Here is a 25,503-nt window from a genome sequence, read left to right on the forward strand (position 1 = left end):
AGAATTAAAAGAATTATGGAATGGAAAGTCATGAGCACCATGCCTGGCACATGTCAGATGCCCAAAATATATGAGTTTCTTCCTAATTCTACCATCCTATAAATCTATGATTTTGCCAGGACCCTCTTGAGGTGTATGATCAATGTTTTAGTCACTTTCAGTAAGGAAGATTGTGTCACATAGATGTTAAAGATGTTTGCCCAAGGTTATGGGGCTTTCTGGAAAATGGTGCTCACAGCAGCTATTCTCTGCTTATCTAACAAGTCCTGACACTACAGAAAATGATAGACTCAGCCTTCAAACCTCTTCATCAGTTGACTGATGAAGGATTTTCTTTCCTCAAAAGTCTATCAAGCCAGTACTGTGCCATTAATAATGATACACCCATCTTCCAAAAGATTCAGCTGAACTTTTTCTCAGAAAGTTTCAATATGGCTATTGATCATGACAATACTGAAGTAAAAAAACTCTGGGTTGCCCAAGTAGGCCTTCTGTTCATAATAACAGTCTTAGGAAAGCAGCTGTGTCACACCATCTATGGATCCACATGAAAAGAGCATAGCAATTATATGAGGCCCTTTGATTTCTTATCAGGCAGCATTACATGCATGAACTGGAACTTGTGCAATTCTTCAGGTCAGAAAAGCCAGCTCCTACCCCTCAAAGGCCATTTACAAGTATTGCCAACACTGTGTCTGACAGTCTCCATGGGATGATGGAGAAAAAACTATGATCAACATAGTGGGGGGAAAAAAAAAATCTTCCGTGGTCTTTTAAGTATACCAGAAGGATGCCAAGGAGCAGAAGTCAGTCATCTCAACATATCTCCCTTTGTATATTTCCCCCAGATTTGGAGCTCTTCATACCAACGTGAGTTATGGACAAGAGGGCAAGTGTCCTCAGCGGGAGAATTCAGCTGCTCTGCAACAAAGCTCTAAATGTTCTTGCTACGCTGTAAGCAGCTGTTTCACTAGGACTCTTTCTTCTTTAAGACCATCACCTACTTATCTTTGTCAAAGTAAGGTGGAAGAAAGAACTAAAATTTCTTGACTATATCCCTTGTATTTACATGATCACACTGATTCCTGGAAAGGAAGACCCTAAAGTGACTATTACTCTTGCTTCTACTTCCTGCTTGAGGAAACTGAGATGATGAGGAATTGAAGAGCTGGCCCAACCACAAAGGGAATGAGGAGCAGAGCCTGAGTCTGTTTTCTCTCCCCAGAGTAGTGCTTATCTCACAGGACTCCTGCAGCATAAAAGCCTGAGGCAATTGTAAATGTGCTGCAATGAACACTGGGGTGCATGTGTCTTTTTTTATTTTGGCTACTAAAACACGAATTTTATTGCAGCATTATTTTATAAACACAAAACAGTTAAATGTGTAAAGACAAATTACCATTTGTAAATCTTATCACAGGCGATCCCAGAAAACATCTTTAAGGGATTGGAAAGTGACACTGGAGATAACTTTGTTGATCTATATAATTTTGAGGGGTTTTGTAGCCATCAGTATAGCCCGTGAAAATAAACCAGATTTCATAATCTCACAATAGTCTCTCTCCCATTAAAAAATATTCTATATCTTCTAGAATTACAGTTCTATGGTACACATTTTTAATCTGCTCATGAATTGTTCTGTTTCCTTATTGCCCTAAGTGAAACCTATAGGTATGTTAGCTGTAATTTACTTTGTAGTTACTCTTTATCATTACAATGGCCACAAGACTGGAAAAGGTCAGTTTTCATTCCAATCCCAAAGAAAGGTGACACCAAAGAAAGTTCAAACTACAGTACAACTGCACTCATCTCACATGCCTGCAAGGTAATGCTCAATATCCTTCAAGCTAGGCTTCAACAGTATGTGAACTGAGAAATTCCAGGTATATAAGTTGGATTTAGAAAAGGCAGGGAACCAAAGATCAAATTTTGCCAACATCTGTTGGATCATAGAAAAAGCAAGAGAATTCCAGAAAAACATCTATTGCTTCACTGAGTATGCTAAAACCTTTGACTGTATGGATCACAACAAATTGTGGGAAATTCTTAAAGAAATGGGAATACCAGACCACCATACCTGCCTCATGAGAAACCGGTATGCAGGTAAAGAGGCAACAGTTAGAACCAGACATGGGACAATGGACAGGTTCAAAATTGGGAAAAGAGTAGGTCAAGGCTATATATTGTCACCCTGCTTATTTAACTTATATGCAGAGTACATCATGAGAAATGCCAGGCAGGATGAAGCACAAGCTGGAATCAAGATTGCCGGGAGAAATATCAATAACCTTAGATATGCAGATGACACCACTCTAATGGCAGAAAGTGAAGAGGACCTAAAGATCTTCTTGATGAAGGTGAAAGAGCAGAGTGAAAAAGCTGGCTTAAAACTCAACATTCAGGAAACTAAGATCATGGCATCTGGTCCCATCACTTTATGGCAAATAGATGGGGAAACAATGGAATCAGTGATGGATTTTATTTTCTTGGGATCCAAAATCACTGTGGAAAATGACTACAGCCATGAAATTAAAAGAGACTTGCTCCTTGGAAGAAAAGTTATGACAAACCTAGACAATGTATTAAAAGGCAGAGACATTACTTTGCTGACAAAGGTCTGTCTAGTCAAAGCTATGATTTTTCCAACAGTCATGTATGGATGTGAGAGTCGGACCATAAAGAAGGCTGAGAGCCAAAGAATTGATGCTTTCAAACTGTGGTGTTGGAGATGACTCTTGAGAGTCCCTCAGACAGCAAGGAGATCAAATCCGTCAATCCTAAAGGAAATTAATCCTGAATATACATTGGAAGGACTGAAGCTGAAGTTCCAATACTTTGGCCACCTGATGCGAAGAGCTGACTCATTGGAAAAGATCCTGATGTTGGAAAAGATTGAAGGTAGGAGGAGAAGGGGCTGACAGAGGATGAGATGGTTGGATGGCATCACTTACTCATTGAACAGAGTCTGAGCAAGCTCTGGGACATGGTGATGGACAGGGAAGCCTAGCTTGCTGCAGTTTATGGGGTCACAGAGAGTGGGACAGGGACTGAATAACTCTTTATTAAGGGGCTTTCCTGGTGGGAGAGCAGTAAAGAATCTACCTGCCAATACAGGAGACTTGGGTTTGATCTGTGGGTCAGGAAGATCCCTGGAGAAGGAAATGGCAACCCACTCCAGTATTCTTGCCTAGAAAATCCCATGGACAGAGGAACTGGATGGGCTATAGTCCATGGGGCTGCATGGTCAGATACGACTTGGCAAGTAAACAACAAGAAGTCTTTATCAAGTTGAATAAGTTCACTTCTATCCCTAGTTTTCTAAGAGTAGGGGTGCATGCATTTTTTTCCATTATGGTTTTCTCTGTATATATGTTCAGGAGTGGTTTTTGGATCATATGGTAGGTTCTATTAATATTTTTATTTTTTTAAGGAACCTCCATACTTAGCTGTACACCTGAAACTAACATAACGTTGTAAATCAACTATGTTCCAATATAAAATAAAAAATAAATTGAAAAAGAAAAAATAGTCAAGGGAAAGGATAAGAAGTCAAGAACACATTAAGGAGAAAAGAAAAACAGAAAGACTTAGGAGGGGTCCAATAAAGACATGTTAGGAAAGCATTTTAAAAAAAATAAAACAAATGTGTACAGCACTCAGGAGAAGGCCTAGGGGAGAAGGAAAGCAGAAAGGCCCAAACTGCTGGGGAGGAAAAACCAAAAAACTTGGCTGGCTGCCTGACAAAGAGCACGGCAGAGAGAACTATATCCACCAGATTCACCAAAGGAAGGAATCTGTGAATCATAAAAAAAATGTTTATTTCTTTATGACACAAATGATAAAACAGTTAGTCATAAAACATGAAAAAATTTTCCTTCCCATAGTAATTGCTGCAAATATTTTTAACCATTATTCTGAATACTCAGTGCATCACTATTGAGAAAGAAACGGTATCTTGTACCAAAATCCATCTTCAGTTCTCCCCGTGGCATGCTATACACTTGTATTTAGAGATGAATTCATTTGCAAGATGGCTAAAGCTCACCTTGCATAGGTTGGAGAGAACCTCTGTCCTCAGAGAAACAGTAAAAGTCATTGATCATTTCTTACTTCTTAAAAAGTTATTTTCCTTTGTTATCTAATTTCAGCATAAACAGAAAGAACTGTGGCCCAAGTCAGGGGAATTTGGATGTTTTTGAAAATGCGTTCCCTAGAGAATATCCTTTTGTTTCAGCAGAGGCAATGCTTGTCAATGTTAAAAGGGAAAACACACACAAGAACCACAGAGCTCTACAAATAGTTAAGTCACATGCACATTTGTTCTAGCTTTGTGGCAAGCCAAACTTGTTATGGGTGATATTGATTGATCCCCTGGGAGATGTTTCTGAGAATATACAGCAATTCCAACCAAGTATTTGTCTGGCCAAAGAAAAACCAAGCTTTATTGCTGCCAGAGACCTAACTGTCCAGCATAAGGACTGGGCAGAGAATAGAAAGTCTGGTTTTCTATAGTTTCTCCAAAAGAAAGGGCATTATAATTCTACAGTTCTGCCAGAGATGAGGTCTGATGTTTTTGTTGTAAAAGACCTGGAACCTGTTATTTAGCAAAATAACCAGGAGACGTTCCCTCATGATACCAAAGAATAAGGCTGACTTTCAGAAATTTAAAGTGATCAAATTTTCAGTTTTTAAAATAATATATTCTCCTGGAAAGGGTAATTTGCCACAGAAAAGGGGAAGTTGATTTAAAAAAAAAGATTAAGGGAGGGCAGACCCAACATTATTGAGTTAGGCATTCCTGATTTTAGCTATTTTCTCGTGTAAACCTTCTGTGAGATGATTTTTTTTTTAGCATTTCAAAAATAAATATATATTCAGTGGCTTAAAATATTTTATCCCAACCTCATTTTTGGAGATAGTTTGACATTTATACCAATCATAGAATACATGTTCACTGTAAAAAACCTAAAACTCTACAAAAGTATATAGAATAAAAAAAGAAAGTCCCCCTTAAATCACTCAAATTCTCTCTCTCTCTGAATTATATACACAAATAATCACTGTGATCAGTTTGATGAGTATCCTTCAAAATTTATGACACGCCAGGTACATTTCTGTTTTAGGATTTTTTTTTAACTGATTGAGATAATGTTAAATATATTACTCCACAGCTTGCTTTATTTCACATTTACTGTATCCTGGAAGAACCTTAGGTTATTACCTAGAGATCTACTCTATTCTTTTTTTTTTTTTAATTTTTTAATTAAAGGATAATTGCTTTACAGAATTTTGTGGTGTTCTGTCATACATCAACAAGGATCAGCCATAGGTACATCCATGTCTCCTTCCTCCCAGACCTCCCTCCCATCTCCCTCCCCACCCCACTCTTCAGCCAGTCCCCGTTTGAGTTCTCTGAGTCATACAGCAAATTCCTATGGCTATCTTCTTTACACATGGTATTTAAATTTCTATGTTACTCTACCATACATCTCCTCTTCTCCCTCCCCTCCTTCCACTATGTCTGTTTCTCCACTGCTGCCCTGAATATAAATTCATCAGTGCCATCTGTTCAGATTCCTTATATATGTATCAGTATATGATATTTACATTTCTCTTTCTGACTTACTTCACTCTGTATAATGGGTTCCAGTTTGTCCACCTCATTAGAACAGATTCAAATGTGTTCCGTTTTATGGCTGAGTAGGATTCCATTATTGGAGAAGGCAATGGTGCCCCACTCCAGTACTCTTGCCTGGAAAATCCCACGGACAGAGGAGCCTGGTAGGCTGCAGTCCATGGGGTCGCTAGGAGTTGAACGCGACTGAGCGACTTCACCTTCAATTTTCACTTTCATGCATTGGGGAAGGAAATAGCAACCCACTCCAGTGTTCTTGCCTGGAGAATCCCAGGGACGGGGAAGCCTGGTGGGCTGCCATCTCTGGGGTCGCACAGAGTTGGACACGACTGAAGCGATTTAGCAGCAGCAGGATTCCATTGTATAAATGTACCACAACTTCTTTACTCATTCATCTGTCAATGGACATCTAGGTTGCTTCCATGCTCTAGCTATTGTACATAGTGCTGCAGTGAACATTGGGGTACATGTGTCTTTTTCAGTTTTGATTTCCTCAAGAGACCTACCCTACTCTTTTTAATGATTGTATAGAGCTCCATGGTATGGATATACTACAATGTATTTATTTAATCAGCCCTGGCCCATTTGTTTCCAATTTTTAAACTACCACAAACATCAAATTAACATCCTTTGTACATATACAAGGAGGATATTTGTAAAGGTAGGAAAGCTGAGATTGAAAGAGGTTAATGAATTTTGTTTAAAAGCACATTATTACAAAGTGGCAAGACTCAGAAAAGCGCATGTTCTTTCTGCTCTACTTGGATGTTTTTAGTTCTCCATGTATGCAGGATTGAAAAAGAAGAGGGTGTCTGAATTTTTAATCACTCTGAATCACTACCCCATGCACTTCTCCATACATCCTGATGGCCTCTTAGAGTCTGCTCAGATACAAATGCATGTGGAATCTAAAAAGCAGGAGAGCCTGGCCCCAAGTTTGTTATGTGAATTGATGCATATTAAAGAATAAATGAAGTCCTAATAAAGTAACTTGGAAAAGATATGTCCTACCAGACCTTAAAACGTGAGCACTTTCCTTCTCAGTGAAGATTACACTCAGGACAATTTCTGCTTTCAGCTGGGTGGGTCAGTAGGGAGGAAATCATGGATGGATCCGACAAGAAGTCCATTTTCTGGGTCCACTGCTGGACAGAGTTGAGTAGTCAGCTACCCAGGAGGCCGAGGTCAGAATTGCTTTCCTACTTAAGACACTTCAACTTGAGCTTAAGAAATTCCTCTACTGCCCTTCATATATTTTAGTCAGGGGCTGACTGGCTCTGGGCCTGGGAGAAGAGGCATGTGCACTGCGGGGTAGTCAGAGCAACCAGCTTTCTGTCAGCCTTCTGCTCCTCTCCCAAGCAATGCCCATAGGCTCTGGTAAGAGGCCAGAAATGCCCCTCACAAAATGACATTTGGGGGTAAGTTCAGATTCTTCAGCATAGATAAGGATCTGTTTCCCCACAATGTACCTTGTACTGCACCTCATAAAAGGACCTGGCAGAGCTTAAACTAAGCTGAGCTACGTCATGTCTCACCCTTCACATGTACACCTGGGCCCCAATATCACCTCAGAGGGAATTTCCTGACAGCCTTGTAAAAGTCATCTCCCCACCATCACTATCTCATTACCCTGGTTTATTTTCTTCATAGTCTTTCACTATCTGAAACTGTTACACTTCTATTTACTTGTTAACCATATGCCTTCTCCCACTAAAGTATAAGCTTCGTGAGAACGGGAGCCTTATCTTTTTCTGTCACTAGAATACCCCAGCACTTAGGAAAAAATGTCTGGTACATAGTAGGTCATGGAAGAAAGTGCTGAATAAATTCCATTCTCATTTTTCATAACACTTTCTCATTGGAGACAATCATCTTGAAAGACTGAGCTCAAGTATAACCCTATTTAGGATGTCATTCATTCATTGATTTGCCATGTGCATTAAATGTCTTCTGTGTGATAAAGGTTGCCAAACCTCATCTATTCACAGTCCTTTTAAAGTCTATGGTACCTCTAGGTCAAAAGGAATACCCTTTGGTTCTATTTATTAATTAATTAAGTCCAAGCAACTTAATAAATATCTGTGTCCTAATAACTTGGTGGTCATTGGAAAAATAATACACGTAATTTTTACAAAAAAATTTTATTTCAATCATAAGTAACCACGTTTTCTTACTGATGGGATGTATTCAGCTGTTAGGCACTATATTTTCAAGTCTGAAATGAGATTGGAAAATGCCACCTTAATTTTCTGTCCTTTGTTGATTTTCTCAAAGTACTTGCTTTTTATCAAAGCAAATGCCAACTTTCCAAAGATAAGACATAGAAAAAAAAAAAAAAAACCTGATCTGGTAGTTTGTACAGTGTCCATCAGATGTCAAGTATTGCTGTGTTTCCCTTGAGTATTTAAAACATCACTCTGAAGCTCTAGAGACTTGCTATGTTCCCTGCACATAGTTTCAGAAACACAGTGCTTACACTTCATCTTAGGTACTAGATGTACAGCAGTAAGAGAACAAGGCATGGTCCTTCCATGACCTCTTAGCATGTTGTATCTACCTCCACACAAATAGTGTTTACCCACACACTAATTTATTATGTGTTTACGTATCTGTCTTTCCTAATAGATGCTGGACTTCCCCAAGGAAAGTACCCTGTCTTTTTATTGATAATACAGACTCTTAACATCCCTAATACAGAATAAGAGTTGGGTGCTCAATAAATGTTGGCTAAATAAATGAACGATTAAACCAGAGAATGAATAAGTGAACAAACAAATGGCCTTGACACATAGCATGGTTTTTTATTTTCTGGTATTAAATAAGGACTTGATTATGAGAAAGTGATTCTCTTTCCTATCTTAGATGTGCCTCTTGGCTGGAAAATAGTCCCGCTGACACAGGCTCACTGACTGACGCCCAAAGTTCTTGTTATTTACTACAGCATTTGTCTAGACTCCAGAGGGTATTTCATGGGTTTGAATGTTGTCCCAGAAATTAAAAAAGAAAAAAAAAAATTCTGGCCTCTATTCTTGCTCTGCAAATAGGTTAATTTGTACCATTTTTTCTAGATTCCATATATATACATTAATATATGATATTTGTTTTTCTCTTTCTGATTTATTGATGCAGATGTAGAGAATGGATATGCAGACACAGAGGAAAGAAGAGATTGGAAGGAACTAAGAGAATAGTATTGACATATACAGACTAGCATGTGTAAAATAGACAGCTAGTGGGAACCTGCTGTACAACACAGGTTGCTCAGCTTGGTGCTCTACGATGACCTATAAGGGTAGGACATGGCAGGGTGGTGAGAGAGAGGCTCAAGAGGGAGGGGATAAATGTATACATGTAACTGATTCACTTCATTCTACAGCAAGATCTAACACAACATTTAAAGCAATTACACTCCAATAAAAAAAAAAAAAGGAACTTAAATGTATCCTTCATTTGGAATGAGTGAATGGACAATATCTTCACTCCTGGAGTTAAAACTTCTACCTATGGACTGATGACTCCCATTTTTAAACTCCAGTTCAGCCCTCTCAAGCAGCTCCAATACTACTTCTCTAACTTTATACTTGAAAACTCCATTTGAGTCTCCAATGGTTTCCAATTATCCTTGTCTTAAAGTAAACTCTCTGTAATTCTCCCTCTCAAACCTGATTTTCTACCTTTATATCACCTAAGTGAACCGATTCTCTGTTTCTTTCAGTGGCAAAACCTGCAAATCATAATTCAGTATTTAGACACAATTCAGCCTTGTTTTTCAGAAAATTACAATTTGATAACTAATAAACAGATTAAGTTTTTTCATGAAAGAAAATTCTGGGCCTTTCCTGTGTGGAGGACTGAGAGAGGAAGATGCCATCAGGTTGGCGGTGAGAAGATAATCCAAGCCCTGTTACTCCACCTTGGCTGCAATTGGAAATTGAATCTTTGTCTTTTGAACATGGACTTGATATTTAAAAACAGCCCAAATAGAGTGCCCTGCAACCTATTAGAAGATGGAGGACTTTGGACATTTTGGATTGAGCTGAGAAACGAGTTGAGCCCATCTGGATTTCTAACCTCCAGATCCATGAGATACTAAATGGGTCACCTCTATCTCCTCCCTCCCCCTTCTCTTCTCTGCTTAACTCTGAATCTCTTTGGGTGTTCCAGGCTGTGGAGAACACGTAGGGAACTAATCATTGGCTAGATTGGTCTCTCTCCTTTTGACTCCCCCTTCTTTCCCCCCGGTCACCTCTATCTCCTTCTTCCCTCTTCTCTTCTCTATGGAGCTCCGTGAACCTCTCTGAGTGTTCCAGACTGAGGAGAGCAAATAGGGAATTGATTACTGGCTAGATTGCTCTCTCCCCTTTTGATTCCCCCTTTTCTCCTCCTGGTCACCTCTATCTTCCTCCTCCCTCTTCTCTTCTCAATGTAACTCTGTGAACCTCTTTGGGTGTCCCTCACTGTGGAGAATCTTTACACCATTAACCTAGATGTTTTATCATCGGTGCTATATGGATGGAGAAGTCTTGAAGCTACTGTAAGAATAAGACTGAAAGCCAGAGGCAGGAGGCTTAAATCCCAAACTTGAGAACACCAGAAAACTCCTGACTCCAGGGAACATTAATCGACAAGAGCTCATCCAAAAGCCTCCATACCTACACTGAAATCAAGCTTCACCCAAGAGCCAACAAGTTTCAGAGCAAGACATACCAAGCTAACTCTCCAAAAACGCAGGAACATAAACTCTGAGCACAAAAATACAGGCAGCCAAAAGTCACACCAAACCCATAGACACCTCAAAACTCACTACTGGACACTTCATTGCACTCCAGAGAGAAGAGATCCAGCTCCACCCACCAGAACACTGATGCAAGCTTCCTTAACCAGGAAACCTTGACAAGCCACTTGTCCAACCCCACCCACATGGAGGAACCTCCATAATAAAGAGGAACCACAAACTTCCAGCATATAGAAAGGCCACCCCAAACACAGCAACCTAAACAAGATAATTAAAAAGGCAGATAAATATTCAGCATGTAAAGGAACATGATAAAAGCCCACCAAACCAAACAAAAGAGGAGGAGATAGGGACTCTACCTGAAAAAGAATTGAGAATAATGACAGTAAAAATGATCCAAAATCTTAAAAACAAAATAGAGTTACAGATAAATAGTCTGGAGACAAGGATTGACAAGATGCAAGAAAAATTTAACAGGGACCTAGAAGAAATAAAAAAGAGTCAATCAATAATGAATAATGCAATAAATGAGATAAAAAACACTCTGGAGAGGAACCAACAGTAGAATAACTGAAGCAGAAGATAGGATAAGTGAGGTGGAAGATAGAATGGTGGAAATAAATGAAGCAGAGAGGAAAAAAGAAAAAAAGAATTAAAAGAAATGAGGACAACCTCAGAGACCTCTGGAACAATGTTAAATGCTCCAACATTCAAATCATAGGAGTCCCAGAAGACGACAAAAAGAAAGGCCATGAAAAAATACTTGAGGAGATAATAGTTGAAAACTTCCCTAAAGTGGTGAAGGAAATAGCCACCCAAGTCCAAGAAACCCAGAGAATCTCAAACAGGATAAACCCAAGGTAAAACACCCCAAGACACATATTAATCAAATTAACAAAGATCAAACACAAACAACAAATATTAAAAGCAGCAAAGGAAAAACAACAAATAACTCACAAGGGGATTCCCATAAGGATAACAGCTGATCTTTCAATAGAAATTCTTCAAGCCAGAAGGGAAAGGCAGGACATACTTAGTGATGAAACAGAAAAACCTACAACCCATATTACTGTATCCAGCAAGGATCTTATTCAAATATGAAGGAGAAATCAAAAGCTTTACAGAGACAAGCAAAAGCTCAGAGAATTCAGCACCACCAAACCAACTCTTCAACAAATGCTAAAGGATCTTCTCTAGACAGGAAACACAGAAAAGGTTTATAAACTCAAACCCAAAACAACAAAGTAAATGGCAATGGGATTATACTTATCAATAATTACCTTAAATGTAAATGGGTTGAATGCCCCAACCAAAGGACAAAGACTGGCTGAATGGATACAAAAACAAGACCCCTATATATGCTGTCTACAAGAGACCCACCTCAAACCTAGGGATACATATAGACTGAAAGTGAAGGGCTGGAAAAAGATATTCCATGCAAATGGAGACCAAAAGAAAGCAGGAGTAGCAATACTCATATCAGATAAAATAGACTTTGAAATAAAGGCTGTGAAAAGAGACAAAGAAGGACACTACATAATGATCAAAGGATCAATCCAAGAAGAAGATATAACAATTATAAATATATATGCACCCAACATAGGAGCACTGCAATATGTAAGGCAAATGCTAACAAGTATGAAAGGGGAAATTAACAATAACACAATAATAGTGGGAGACTTTAATACCCCGTTTACACCTATGGATAGATCAACTAAACAGAAAATTAGCAAGGAAACACAAACTTTAAATGATACAATGGACCAGTTAGACCTAATTGATATATATAGGACATTTCACCCTAAAACAATGAATTTCACCTATTTTCTCAAGTGCTCACATAACCTTCTCCAGGATAGATCACATCCTGGGCCATAAATATAACCTTGGTAAATTCAAAAAAATTGAAATCATCTCAAGCATCGTTTCTGATCACAATGTGGTAAGATTAGATGTCAACTACAGGAAAAAAACTAGTAAAAATACAAACATATGGAGGCTAAACAACACTCTTCTGAATAACCAAAAAATTACAGAAGAAATAAAAAAAAAGAAAACAAAATATGCATAGAAATGAATGAAAATGAAAACACAACACCCCAAAACCTATGGGATACAGTAAAAGCAGTGCTAAGGGGAAGGTTCATAGCAATACAAGCCTACATCAGGAAACAGGAGAAAAATCAAATAACCTAACTCTACACCTAAAGCAACTAGAAAAAGAAGAAATGAAGCACCCCGGGCTTAGTAGAAGGAAAGAAATTATAAAAGTTAGGGCAGAAATAACTGCAAAAGAAACAAAGGAGACCATAGCAAAAAATCAACAAAGCTAAAAGCTGGTTCTTTGAGAAGATAAATAAAATTGACAAACGATTAGCCACACTTATCAAGAAACAAATGGAGAAGAATCAAATCAACAAAATTAGAAATGAAAATGGAGAAATCACAATAGACAACACAGATATACAAAGGATCATAAGAGACTACTATCAGCATCTATATGCCAATAAAATGGACAGCTTGGAAGAAATGGACAGATTCTTAGAAAAGTACAACTTTCCAAAACTGAACCTGGAAGAAATGGAAAATTAACAGACCCATCACAAGTATAGAAATCAAAACTGTAATTAGAAATCTTCCAACAAACAAAAGCTCTGGACCAGATGGCTTCACAGCTGAATTCAACCAAAAATTTAGAGAAGAGCTAACACCTACCCAAACGGTTCCAGAAAATTGCAGAGGAAGGTAAACTTCCAAACTCATTCTATGAGGCCACCATCACCCTAATACCAAAACCAGACAAAGATGCCACAAAAAAAAGAAAACTACAGGCCAATATAACTGATGAACATAGATACAAAAATCCTTAACAAAATTCTAGCAAAGAGAATCCAACAACATATTAAAAAGATCATACATCATGACCAAGTGGGCTTTATCCCAGGGATGCAAGGATTCTTCAATATCTGCAAACCAATGTGATACACCACATTAAGAAATTGAAAGATAGAAACCATATGATTATCTCAATAGATGCAGAGAAAGCCTTTGACAAAATTCAACATCCATTTATGATAAAAAAAAAAAAAACCTCCAGAAAGCAGGAATAGAAGGAACATACTGCTGCTGCTGCTAAGTCACTTAAGTTGTGTCTGACTCTGTGCGACCCCATAGATGGCAGCCCACCAGGCTCCCTCGTCCCTGGGATTCTCCAGGCAAGAACACTGGAGTGGGTTGCCATTTCCTTCTCCAATGCATGAAAGAGAAAAGTGAAAGTGAAGACGCTCAGTCGTGTCCGACTCCTAGCGACCCCATGGACTGCAGCCTACCAGGCTCCTCCATCCATGGGATTTGCCAGGCAAGAGTACTGGAGTGGGTTGCCATTGCCTTCTTCCAGAAGGAACATACCTCAACATAATAAAAGCCATATATGATAAACCCACAGCAAACATTATCCTCAATGGTGAAAAATTGAAACCATTTGCCCTAAAGTCTAGAACAAGACAAGGATGCCCACTCTCACTACTACTATTCAACATAGTTTTGGAAGATTTAGCCATGCTTTTGAACTGTGGTGTTGGAGAAGACTCTTGAGAGTCCCTTGGACTGCAAGGAGATCCAACCAGTCCATTCTGATGGAGATCAGCCCTGGGATTTCTTTGGAAGGAATGATGCTAAAGCTGAAACTCTAGTACTTTGGCCACCTCATGCGAAGAGTTGACTCATTGGAAAAGACTCTGATGCGGGGAGGGATTGGGGGCAGGAGGAGAAAGGGACAACAGAGGATGAGATGGCTGGATGGCATCACTGACTCGATGGACGTGAGTCTGAGTGAACTCCGGGAGTTGGTGATGGACAGGGAGGCCTGGCGTGCTGTGATTCATGGGGTTACAAAGAGTCGGACACGACTGAGCGACTGAACTGAACTGAACTGAATCAGAGAAGAAAAGTAAATCAAAGGAACCAGATTGGAAAAGAAGAAGTAAAACTCTCCCTGTTTGCAGATGACATGATCCTCTACATAGAAAACCCTAAAGACTCCACCAGAAAATTACTAGAGCTAATCAATTAATATAGTAAAGTTTCAGGATATAAAATTCACACACAGAAATCCCTTGCATTCCTACACACTAACAATGAGAAAACAGAAAGAGAAATTAAGGAAACAATTCCATTCACCATTGCAATGAAAAGAATAAAATACTTAGGAATATATCTACCTAAAGAAACAAAAGACCTATTTATAGAAAACTATAAAACATTGACAAAAGAAATCAAAGATGACACAGATAGATGGAGAAATATATCATGTCCATGGATCAGAAGAATCAATATAGTTAAAATGAGTATTCTATCCAAAGTATTCTATAGATTCAATGCAATCCCTATTAAGCTACCAATGGTATTTTTCAGAGAACTAGAACAAATAATTTCATAATTTGTATGGAAATACAAAAAACCTCGAATAGCCAAAGCAATTTTGAGAAATAAGAATGGAACTGGAGGAATCAACCTGCCTGACTTCAGGTTATGCTACAAGGCTACAGTCATCAAGACAGTATGGTATTGGAACAAAGACAGAAATATAGATCAATGGAACAAAATAGAAAGCCCAGAGATAATGGACACCTTATCTTTGACAAAGGAGGCAAAAATATACAATGGATTAAAGACAATCTCTTTAACAAGTGGTGCTGGGAAAACTGGTCAACCACTTGTAAAAGAATGAAACTAGAACACTTTCTAACACCATACACAAAAATAAACTCAAAATGGATTAAAGATCTAAATGTAAGACCAGAATCTAAAAAACTCCTAGAGGAAAACATAGGCAAAACACTCTGACATAAATCACAGCAGGATCCTCTATGACCCACCTCCCAGAATATTGTAAATAAAAGCAAAAATAAACAAATGGGACCTAATTAAACTTAAAAGCTTTTGCACAATGAAGGAAACTATAAGCAAGGTGAAAAGACAGCCTTCAGAATGGGAGAAAATAATAGCAGATGAAGCAACTGACAAAGAATTAATCTCAAAAATATACAAGCAACTCCTGCAGCTCAATTCCAGAAAAATAAATGACCCAATCAAAAAATGGGCCAAAGAAGTAAACAGATATTTCTCCAAAGAAAACATGCAGATGGCTAACAAACACATGAAAAGCTGCTCAACATCACTCATTATCAGAGAAAAGCAAATCAAAACCACAATGAGGTACCATCTCACAGCACTCAGATGGTTGCTATCCAAAAGTCTACAAACAAGAAATGCTGGAGAGGGTGTGGAGAAAAAGGAACCCTTTTATACTATTGGTGGAGATGCAAACTAGTACACTCACTATGGAGAACAGTGTGGAGATTCCTTAAAAAACTGGAAATAGAATTGCCATATGACCCAGGAATCCCACTGCTGGACATACACACCGAGGAAACCAGAATTGAAAGAGACAAATGTACTCCAGTGTTCATCGCAGCACTGCTTACAATAGCTAGGACATGGAAGCAACCTAGATGTCCATCGGCAGATGAATGGATAAGAAAGCTGTGGTACATATACACAATGGAATATTACTCAGCTATTAAAAAGAATGTATTTGAATCAATTCTAATGAGGTGGATGAAACTGGAGCCTATTATACAGAGTGAAGTAAGCCAGAAAGAAAAACACCAATACAGTATATTAACACATATATTTGGAATTTAGAAAGATGGTAATGATGACCCTATATGTGAGACAGCAAAAGAGACTCAGATGTAAAGAACAGACTTTTGGACTCTGTGGGAGAAGGCGAGGGTGGGATGATTTGAGAAAACAGCATTGAAACATATATATTATCATATGTGAAATAGATTGCCAATTCAGGTTCGATGCATGAGATAGGGTGCTCAGGGCTGCTGCAATGGGATGACCCTAAGGGATGGGATGTGGAGGGAGGCGGGAGGGAGATTCAGGATGGGGAACACATGTACACCCATGACTGACTCATGTGAATGCATGGCAAAAACCACCACAATATTGAAAAGCAATTACCTCCAATTAAACTAAATAAATAAATAAAAGAAAATTCTGACAAAGAAAGTCCTATAGCAGAATGTTCTTTCCTTCCATGAGTTTCTATTCCACTATGACATAAAGCACCAAATGTGCCCTTACTTTATGCTATACAAAGACCTGATGAGAAAAATGGACACAGGATCAAATGGGAATTTATTTTAGATTCATTATTAATAACCACATGAAGGATGCTATGAAAGCCATGAACCTTTACAACTTCAGTGATGAGAATAACTGGTTAAGATGGCTGATCAAAGTCTACACCAAAGACAAGAACTTTGCTTCTACAGTCCATGTGCGTGCACTTCGATTTAACCCTATTTTATTGCTGGATAAATCTGTTCAATGCAGTACTGTCAGTCACAAAACCAACACAGATATCTTCATTGTTTAGATCCAATAGTCCAGATATAAAATTTTTTAAGAACTACAGAATTTTAGAGCTGGAAGGGATCTTTGAAATCTTAGTTCAATCCTCTTGTTACTTAGGTGCAGAAACTGAGGCACCCAAAGTTATAAACTTGCCCAGGACCACTCTGTCCTATCTGACCATTATAGCTTATGCCTTTGTCTCTAGCTGGAAAGCTGCATGTAAGACATTTCATAGTAATGATGCTGTAGACCATAAAAGTGGATTGTATCCAAGTGAGGACAAAGCCAAGTAACTTAGGAAAAGACATTCTCCATCTAAAATATAGTCTACATCTTCCTACCATTGTCCACTTAGTGCAAGCATCCATTAGTACTCAGGGAAACTACTGGAATCGCTTCTGAAGTGGAATGTCTACTTCCACTCTCTTCTGTGCAATCCATCTCTGGAGTGATCCTGCAGCCAAACCTATTTTTTAAAATCCTGAGTACAACTTTATTTTCCCCTCCCTAAAAGTCTCAGTAGTTCCTCTTGGCTCTAAAACTATAACACTTTATGACACCCAGCATGATCTAGCTCCTGTCTAACTGCACCTTTATTTTTCTTATCTTCTAATACTCTTCTCCTTGCACACTAGTCTCTACACTGACTTTGTTCTTTCTTTGAACACACTACGTTCCTTCATCCTTTAGAGCCTCTGTACTGGCTGTTCCTCCTCTCTGATTCACTATTCCCCTGATATTACCACAGTTCTTTTCTTTCTGTCATTCAAATGTCCATCCCCAAGTGGACTTCTCCAACCTTCCAATCTGAAGTCACCACTGATCATTTAATTCTCTGCAGAGCACTGATCACTACCTGATATTATTTCCTTTAAATAACTTGTCTGTCGGTTTGTAATCTGGTTTCCTCCATTAGAATGAAAGCTTCAGGAGAATTAGGTTTTGGTCCTATTCATCAATATACCCCAGTCCTGAGAACAATTCTCATGGTCAGTTATTCTTGGAATGAACAATGTTTTGTCTCCATGTGCTAAAAAGGCTTTTAATGGTTTCAACCATTTCCTCAGAAGACAGAAATCCCTGCCCACCCACCTCACCCCCACTTCTGATTGTTCCCTGAGAGTTTTTAGAAAAGACATGGAAATGTGGTTTACCAACTATAATCTTGCAAGAGTATTTTTTAAGAACAGTACAGTGCTGCAGTGGAGTAATAAAATCTCAATAAGGAACATAAGAATGCCATCAGCTACTACAGGCACCTTAGCCTAATAGGATGCTAATTGTGGTCACTATCTCTTAAATCTCAGTTCTAGTGAAGATTAAGGACAGTGATGAAGAAACGGTTTATAAGACACATAGCATTCCTCTCACCACTTTGGAAGTCAATTTTAAACATCTAATTAAGATCAAAGCGTTGAGATTTGAGGTTATTTGAACAAACAGGAAAATGTGATATAAGAAGAACTTTGAGAGGATCCAGGGACAATCTGAGACCTAGTAACCCACTTGAATGGTCTGCTGGGTTTACACCCACTGTTTATCCTGATGTGATCCTTGGTTTTTGTTTGTTTTAAATTATTTTTGGCTGTGCTATGTGGCATGTGGCATCCTAGTTCCCCGATCAGGCACTGAACCCACCTGCACCCCCAACCACTGGAAGTGCACTGTCTTAACCACTGAACTGCCAAGGAAGTCCCTATCCTTAGCTTTTTCTTTCAGAGAGAGCCTTGTCACTTTTCTTAAAAAGAGCAGGGACTATCCAATGGGAAAAACTGGATGAACTACATCCTTAGGAATGAAAATAGCCTGCTTGGATCAGGTAGAAATGGTATAAGAAGGTACCATGACTCCAAGAACCATGTGAACATTATGGAAACTTTAACTTTCTTATATTGATAGACTCTGTCTATACAGTGATTAACAATAAAACCTTAAAAGCACATGAGCTGATAATTCAGTTGAGCCAGAAAAACTGGTAATCTAAGATCTTTTCTCTTCCTCAGTTTCAGGGAACAAGAACCCAAAGAAATGCTGTATATAGCAAGTACAAAGAATAGAAATACAGAGTGAATCTCTGGAGAAGAAGTGGCTCAGAAGAGGCCTAGGAAGCTGTCCAGGGATTAACAAGTGACCTTAGAGGCTTAACTAATAAGAGGCCCTCAAGTTTTTCCAAAACAAGCAACTAAAAGGGGAATATTTGATTGAATTGTTCTGAACTTCTTAGTTTGAAAAAAAATTGGAATGTGATTATGAAAAAATTCTTTCTTATGAAATTTTTCTTTTGTATTTTTGGCAGTGTTGCTTCTGTCATGGTCAAAAGCCAGAAAAAAAGCGTTGAATTACTTGAAGACTCTAGGTTCTCATAAAAAATTCAGTGTCAGTTTGATTCTACAAGCTGCAAAGAGTTGGCTCGTGCTATTGGTTTTAAGTAATGTTAGGTCAGCCTTAGCCTGCATCTGTCCAGGGAAATGCTCATAATGATAACAAGGAAGTTTTGGGCTGTTTCTGAAGATCTTAAAGGAAAGAGTAGGCAGACATCTGCTCATGATGCTTTAAGCATTCACGTCTACTTAGGATAGTCTGGACCCTTTCTATTATCCTTAAAGCTTGAAAGAAAATGAATGGTAGTTAAGGAGATTTCTTTAAAAACATCATGTCTGTGTGCTTTTCATATTTTATAATTCATTTAATTAAAAAATGTTTTCATTATGTTTGCTTTTGTGTATTTTTTTAATTGGAGTACAGTTGATTTACCATTTTGTGTTAGTTTCAGGTGTACAGCAAAATGATTCAGTTATATATACATATATCACTATTTTTTCAGATTCTTTTCCCTTATAGGTTATTATAAAATATTGAGTACAGTTCCCTGTGCTATACAGTAGGTCCTCATTGGTTATCTATTTTAAATATAGTAGTGTATATATGTTAACACCCAAACTCCTTATTTAACCCTCCCCATCTCCTTCTCCTTTGGTAACTATAAGTTTGTTTTCTATGTTATGTGTCTTTAAAATGATTATATATATATATATGTATACATATATAACACACACATATATATTACCACAATAAAAAGGATCATAAAGAAAACCAATGAGCTATAGTATATTTATACCAAAATTTTTTCATACTGTAACTACAACAAACTGTCAATTTTTAAAAAATGTAATAAAAGTCACCACAGCTATTTGATCTTTTTAATTAATCAGCAGTTGAGTGAGGGGTGTGTGTGTGTGCATGGTGAAGAAGACAATGCTATGGGTTATGTTATATGTCACTAGTATCTTAAATGGAAATAGAGAAATGAACTAGGCAAAATATTCTATTGAACAATTGCTTCTACTTCTAATTATCAGCCCTTCTAGTCACTTTTGTTCCTGGTCAGGCATTTATATAAAATACTGTTCACTCATTTTAGTCTTTCTCATCTCATTTGTCTTCTGGCCAGGGGTCACCTCTACTGTCCATCTCACTTTTTTAAAAGGAAAAATTATTGAAGTATAGTTGATTTACAATGTGTTAATTTCAAGCATACAGCAAAGTGAACCAGTTATACATATATCCACTCTTTTTTTAGATTCTTTTCCCATATAGATTATTACAGAGTATTAAAGTAGAATTCTCTGTGCAATACAGTAGGTCCTTATTAGTTATCTTAAATATAGTCATGTGTATATGTTAATCCCCAAATCCTAATTTATTTTTCCACTTCTGTTTTGCCTTTGTTAACTATAAGTTTGCTTTCAACATCTATGACTTTATTTCTGCTTTGTAAATAAGTTCATTTGTACTATTTGGATAAAGAAGATGTGGTACATATACACAGTGAATGTTACTTTACCATAAACAAGAATGAAATGATGCCATTTGCAGCAACATGGATGGACCTAGAGATTACCAAATTAAGTAAAGTAAGTCAGACGGAGAAAGACAGATATTGTATGATATTGCTCATATGTGGATTCCACTGTACATTTTTTGGGGGCATCTCAGTATTGCCAGACTAAGACCTAACAGACTCTGGACCACGTTCTCTGTAAGAGCAAGTTCTCTAATCTCAGTTGAACCCCCTCTGCTACAACAGCGTGGTCTTCAAAAGTTTTCTATATCCTCAATTTGTGTCTTTCTCAATTTGTGTCTGTTTTTAAGAACAGAGTTTATGTCCTTTCCCTCTATCAAGATTCCTTCTCTTCTTGTCATCCAATGCTGGCTTTGGGACCTGTGGCATCAAGTCTACTCTTACCTGCAAATATCACCCAGCTTGCCCTCCAGATTAAACTCATCTCTCAAGGCTCTCTTATTTAAAAAACAAAACAAAAAAAGCAACACATCCTCCCACCCTTCTGTGGCTCTACAAATGATGGAGTGTCTCTGTTAACACTTTATAGGAACAACAGACCTATAGATTCCATTTCTTTGTTAATATGCTTTATGTACTGCATCTTGATTCCATTCCTGATACACTAGAGTAACTGCTTCTGGCCTGGAGAATTCCATGGACAGAGGAGCCTGGGGTCACAAAGAATTGGACATGACTCATTGATTTTCACTTTCACTTTTCTCTCAAACCTCTCAGTGTTCACACTTTTGATAATGACATTCACCATTCTTCTAGAAGACCAGTACTCATTTTGCATTCAACAAATATTTACTGTATGCTTGATAAATATATAAGTTCTAGGCACTGGGGATGAAGGAGTGGATAAGGTAAACGACACTCTATTTATGCTTAAGGAATTCACATTCTAGAGTCAGGGAACAGAACATAAATAAAGACTCAAATAAGATAGGGACTTCCTTGGTGGTCCAGTGGTTAAAAGTCCATCAGCCAATGCAGGGGATATGGGTTTGATCCCTGGTTGGGGAACTAAGATCCCACATTCCTAGGGGCAACTAAGCTCACACACCACAACTAGAGAAGCCCACACTGTGCAAAAAAGTAAAAAAAAAAAAAAAAAAAAGCTAAATATGATTGATTGACTATTGTGAGAGCTGGAGCCAAGCAATGGTACAACTATATTAGATAAAGTAGTCAAGGAAATCTCTTTGAAGAGGTGGCATTTGAGCTGAGATCACAATAAGGAAGATGCCCATCATGCAAACAACAACAAAAAAGAACATCTTTAAGAAAGTGATTCAGAAGCACTAGAGCTCTAAACATGCATGTAAATCATTCCTTTACTCCCACTACAAGTCATCACTCTAACTAAATTACTTGGGAAGTCTTACAGAGTGACTTTAATTTTGACCTCTCATATCTATTTCCTCCTGTTTTCACCCTTCATTACTTCTCGCTCTCCACTTGTTTTCTGTTCCAGGGCATCCCTCACAACATTACAGAATTAAACTTCCCAAAGTGGAACTCAACAATATCCTACTCTCACTCCACAACCTCTGGTGACCCTCCATTAGTAACTGAAGGAAAATAAACTTGGAAGCTTAATATTCAAATCTCTTCATGGTGTAACTTCAAAATATCTTTCAATTCTTCTCTTCCATACTGCTAAGCACAATCCTATTTAAATTCGTGTTCAGAACACACCTTCAATATTCCTGTCTCCAAAGTTGCCTGTTATGTCTCCTCCACTTGGACTGGCTATCATCTCCTCCCACCTAGTCTGGGCCAATCACAGCCTTCCTAGGCTTCTCAGCCCTACGTCAAATCACCTCCTTCTGGAAGGCCCTTCAGATTTCTCTCTGCTTTTATCCCACAAGAACGTAATCCCTTTCTTTCTACATTTGTCAGCATCTGTCTTCTCTTGCTACATCCCTTACCATAACACAGATGTTTTAAGACAGCAACCACATGCTATTGATCTTTGTAGTAGTTCAGTGCCTCACATACAGTTGGTATTGAACAGTATTTGTTAAACAAATTAATTTATCAAATCTGAGTTTGATGAACTGATGTTTATTTCATGATTCCCAAGTGGTTTCTCTTTTCTCATTTCTCTTTTTGCTTTCAAGAGACCTAGATGTGAAGCCAGAAAGCAGAGAGGAAACACAGTTCTTATTTTTAAATAGTGTAGTTAGTTTCAATCTGGCCAAGTGATTAAAAGTTTGTCTTGAGGAACATTAAAAATAACTATTTTTTAATGTATATAATCCATATACCATGAAATAAATAACTCTTGGTAATATACTAATTAGTTGATATCTGCTCAGGATACATGAGACTGCTTAGCATTATTCAGGGCTTACAAAATACATTATCACAATCATAGAAGGTTAATGCTTACCACATTACTGCATGTTCTATATCGGATATTTCTTCCCTCACAGCTCCTGGGGGAAGGGAAAAAAAAACAACTCATTACCACCAACGAAAGGCCCCAGATTTCAATGGTTCTCTTACAAAATCAATTTCCTCTTTAATACCAGTATAAGAGCCTCTGTTTTCTTTTGAGTATGCCCTTGTAGGAATTAACTATCAAATACTAAATAGAGCAGAAGAAGCTGAATATGCAAATTGACTTCTCCATTAGACTTGAAACTAAGTATTAATTTTGCTTCAAAAGTTCTCAAAATAAGTATAGCAAGTTCCCTAAATATGAACCTTCAAGTTGAACACGTGCAAAGATGTGAAGGTGAGTTCACACAGCCAATCATGTAAGTTAGCTCATGGGTCTGGTGCACATTGCCACCTGTGTGAATCCTTTACAAGTGGCTGTGCTTTTGTGTACTTAACTGTAAGGTACTGTATAGAGTACAGTACCACAGTATCTTTATTTCAAGCCCAGGATGTCAGGAAGCATACAAACAGCAGAGATGTAGCTGGTCCTGCTAAGAAGCACCAGGAATTGGAGGCCCAGAGAAAGGATAAAGGAAAACAAGAGGAACAAGAAGTAACTGAAGAACCAGCGAGAGTCATGATGGGGTAAATGGCAAAGGGATTTTCTTCGTTTGAGGAGACACTGTTAGTCTTTTGAGGCACAGGACTGGAACACAGAATGATATACAAAGGTTGCAGCAGCCATTCAGAATGCAATCCAGTGCTACTGTGTCATCTATGATGAGAAAAAAAGAACTAGTGTCCAGACATCACTGGATTCTTCTTTCAAGAGGACAGATAGAACTGAACCCAGCAAAGAACCAGAACTTGTGCCAACAATGTCAGGCGTGACTGAAATTGCAGCTTTCCCTCCATCTCCTATTACTGATGAACCTTCAGCTCTCCTATCTCCCACCTCTTCTCCCTCCTCCAGTCAGTAACTCTCCTTGCCTGTTCAGTAGGCGCCAGGCCCTGTATGCTACCTGTTGTACTGTCCTATTGTACTTTTCAAGGTACTGCACTGTAAGATTAGAAGCTTTTTATTTCTTGTGTTTGTTTTTGTGTGTGTGTGTGTGTGTATTATGTATGTGAAAAGTATTATAAACCTATTATGGTACAGTACTGTATAGTCAATTGTGTTAGTTGGGCACTTAAGCTAACTTTGTTTGGCTTATGAACAAATTGGATTTATGAATGTGCTCTTGGAACAGAACTTACTTATATGTAGGGGACTTACTGTACTTATTTGTTGCTGTATTTCTTAAAATTACACATTTAAGGACACAAAAAGTCATAATTCTTAAAGCAATAGTTTCAGTGCTAAAGTACATGCTCATTGTAGAGGTTTTAGAAAAGAAAGATGACCTCAAAGAAAAAAATCCCATACTCCCATAGTTGTCTCATGTAAAGATAATTACTGTTATTTTGATATATTAATTTCTTTCCAGTTCAGAGGAAATAACAGCACTTCTACATTTTTATAGCCTGCTTTGTTTCCACTTAAATTTTTTGAAGGTATTTCTCACACTACTAAGTAACTTTAAAAACATCATTTTGAGAGCTACATACTATTCCATGGAATGGTGTAACCTGTGAAATCATTCTTTCATTTCTTGTCATGTAAGCAATTTCCAACATAGAGGTTGATATATGATAGTGTGATAAATCATGTCCATGTATGTTTTATCCAAGTTTCTGCCTATGTCTTTAGAAAAGATAAGTTTCTAAAAGTGGAATTATGACACTAAAAGCAATGAACTTTTATAAGGCTCTTGATAAATATAGCCAAATTGTATTCCATAAAGGCTGTGCTACTACATACCCCCACCAGCAATACAAGGGAGTTTCCGTCTTACTGAACTCTTGTGAACAGAAACAATCAATTTTTGATGAACCATTCAATGATGGCATAAGAACAGTAGTAATCTGCTCTTTTCAAAATAAGTCACATTTTAAAAAAAGTAAAATATAATATGAAATTCTGAGAGAATGCTTATACTAATAATAAATAAATATGGAATTCCAGGTACATTTCTGAGGTGTTTTTGTACATTAGAACCCTAGGAGACAGGGTACTAACATCAGATCCATTTTATGGATGAGATCATGGAAGCTTAGGGAGCTTAAGTAACTTGCCCAAATCACACAACTAGTAAGTAGTAGAGCTGAGATTTGAAACTGAGCCATTCAGAGCTTACACACATAACTGTGATGCTTCACTGTCCCAATTTACTTGTTTGTTCAGCACACATCTACTGAACTTCTATTATGAGTTCAACAGAACTCAATGCATTTACTTCTGGGAATATAAAGAAGAATGAGTATGACCTAGTCTTCACTGTTAAGAAAATTATTCATACAATTCTGACTTGGTGTAAGAAATGCTAGATAGTATTTGTGTTAGGTCTTCAGAACACTATCAGAAAGAAA

General features: G+C 37.9%; 1 protein-coding gene across 13 annotated transcripts in view; it reads right to left on the reverse strand.

Moving 5' to 3' along the window:
• The window catches only part of ADAMTSL1 (ADAMTS like 1), a 1,112,438-nt gene that overhangs the window by 394,850 nt on the left and 692,085 nt on the right, over positions 1 to 25,503 (reverse strand). For all 13 annotated transcript variants that reach the window (XM_086414961.1, XM_086414960.1, XM_086414965.1 and 10 more), the window contains one exon: positions 23,042 to 23,087. In XM_086414961.1, the coding sequence (XP_086271087.1) occupies positions 23,042 to 23,087 (46 nt within the window). The remainder of the gene's footprint in view (positions 1 to 23,041; positions 23,088 to 25,503) is intronic.

The sequence above is a fragment of the Bos grunniens genome, chromosome 8 (assembly GCF_055505025.1).
Source record: "Bos grunniens cultivar Pamir isolate PY7600 chromosome 8, Bosgru_T2T1.0, whole genome shotgun sequence".
NCBI lineage: Eukaryota > Metazoa > Chordata > Mammalia > Artiodactyla > Bovidae > Bos > Bos grunniens.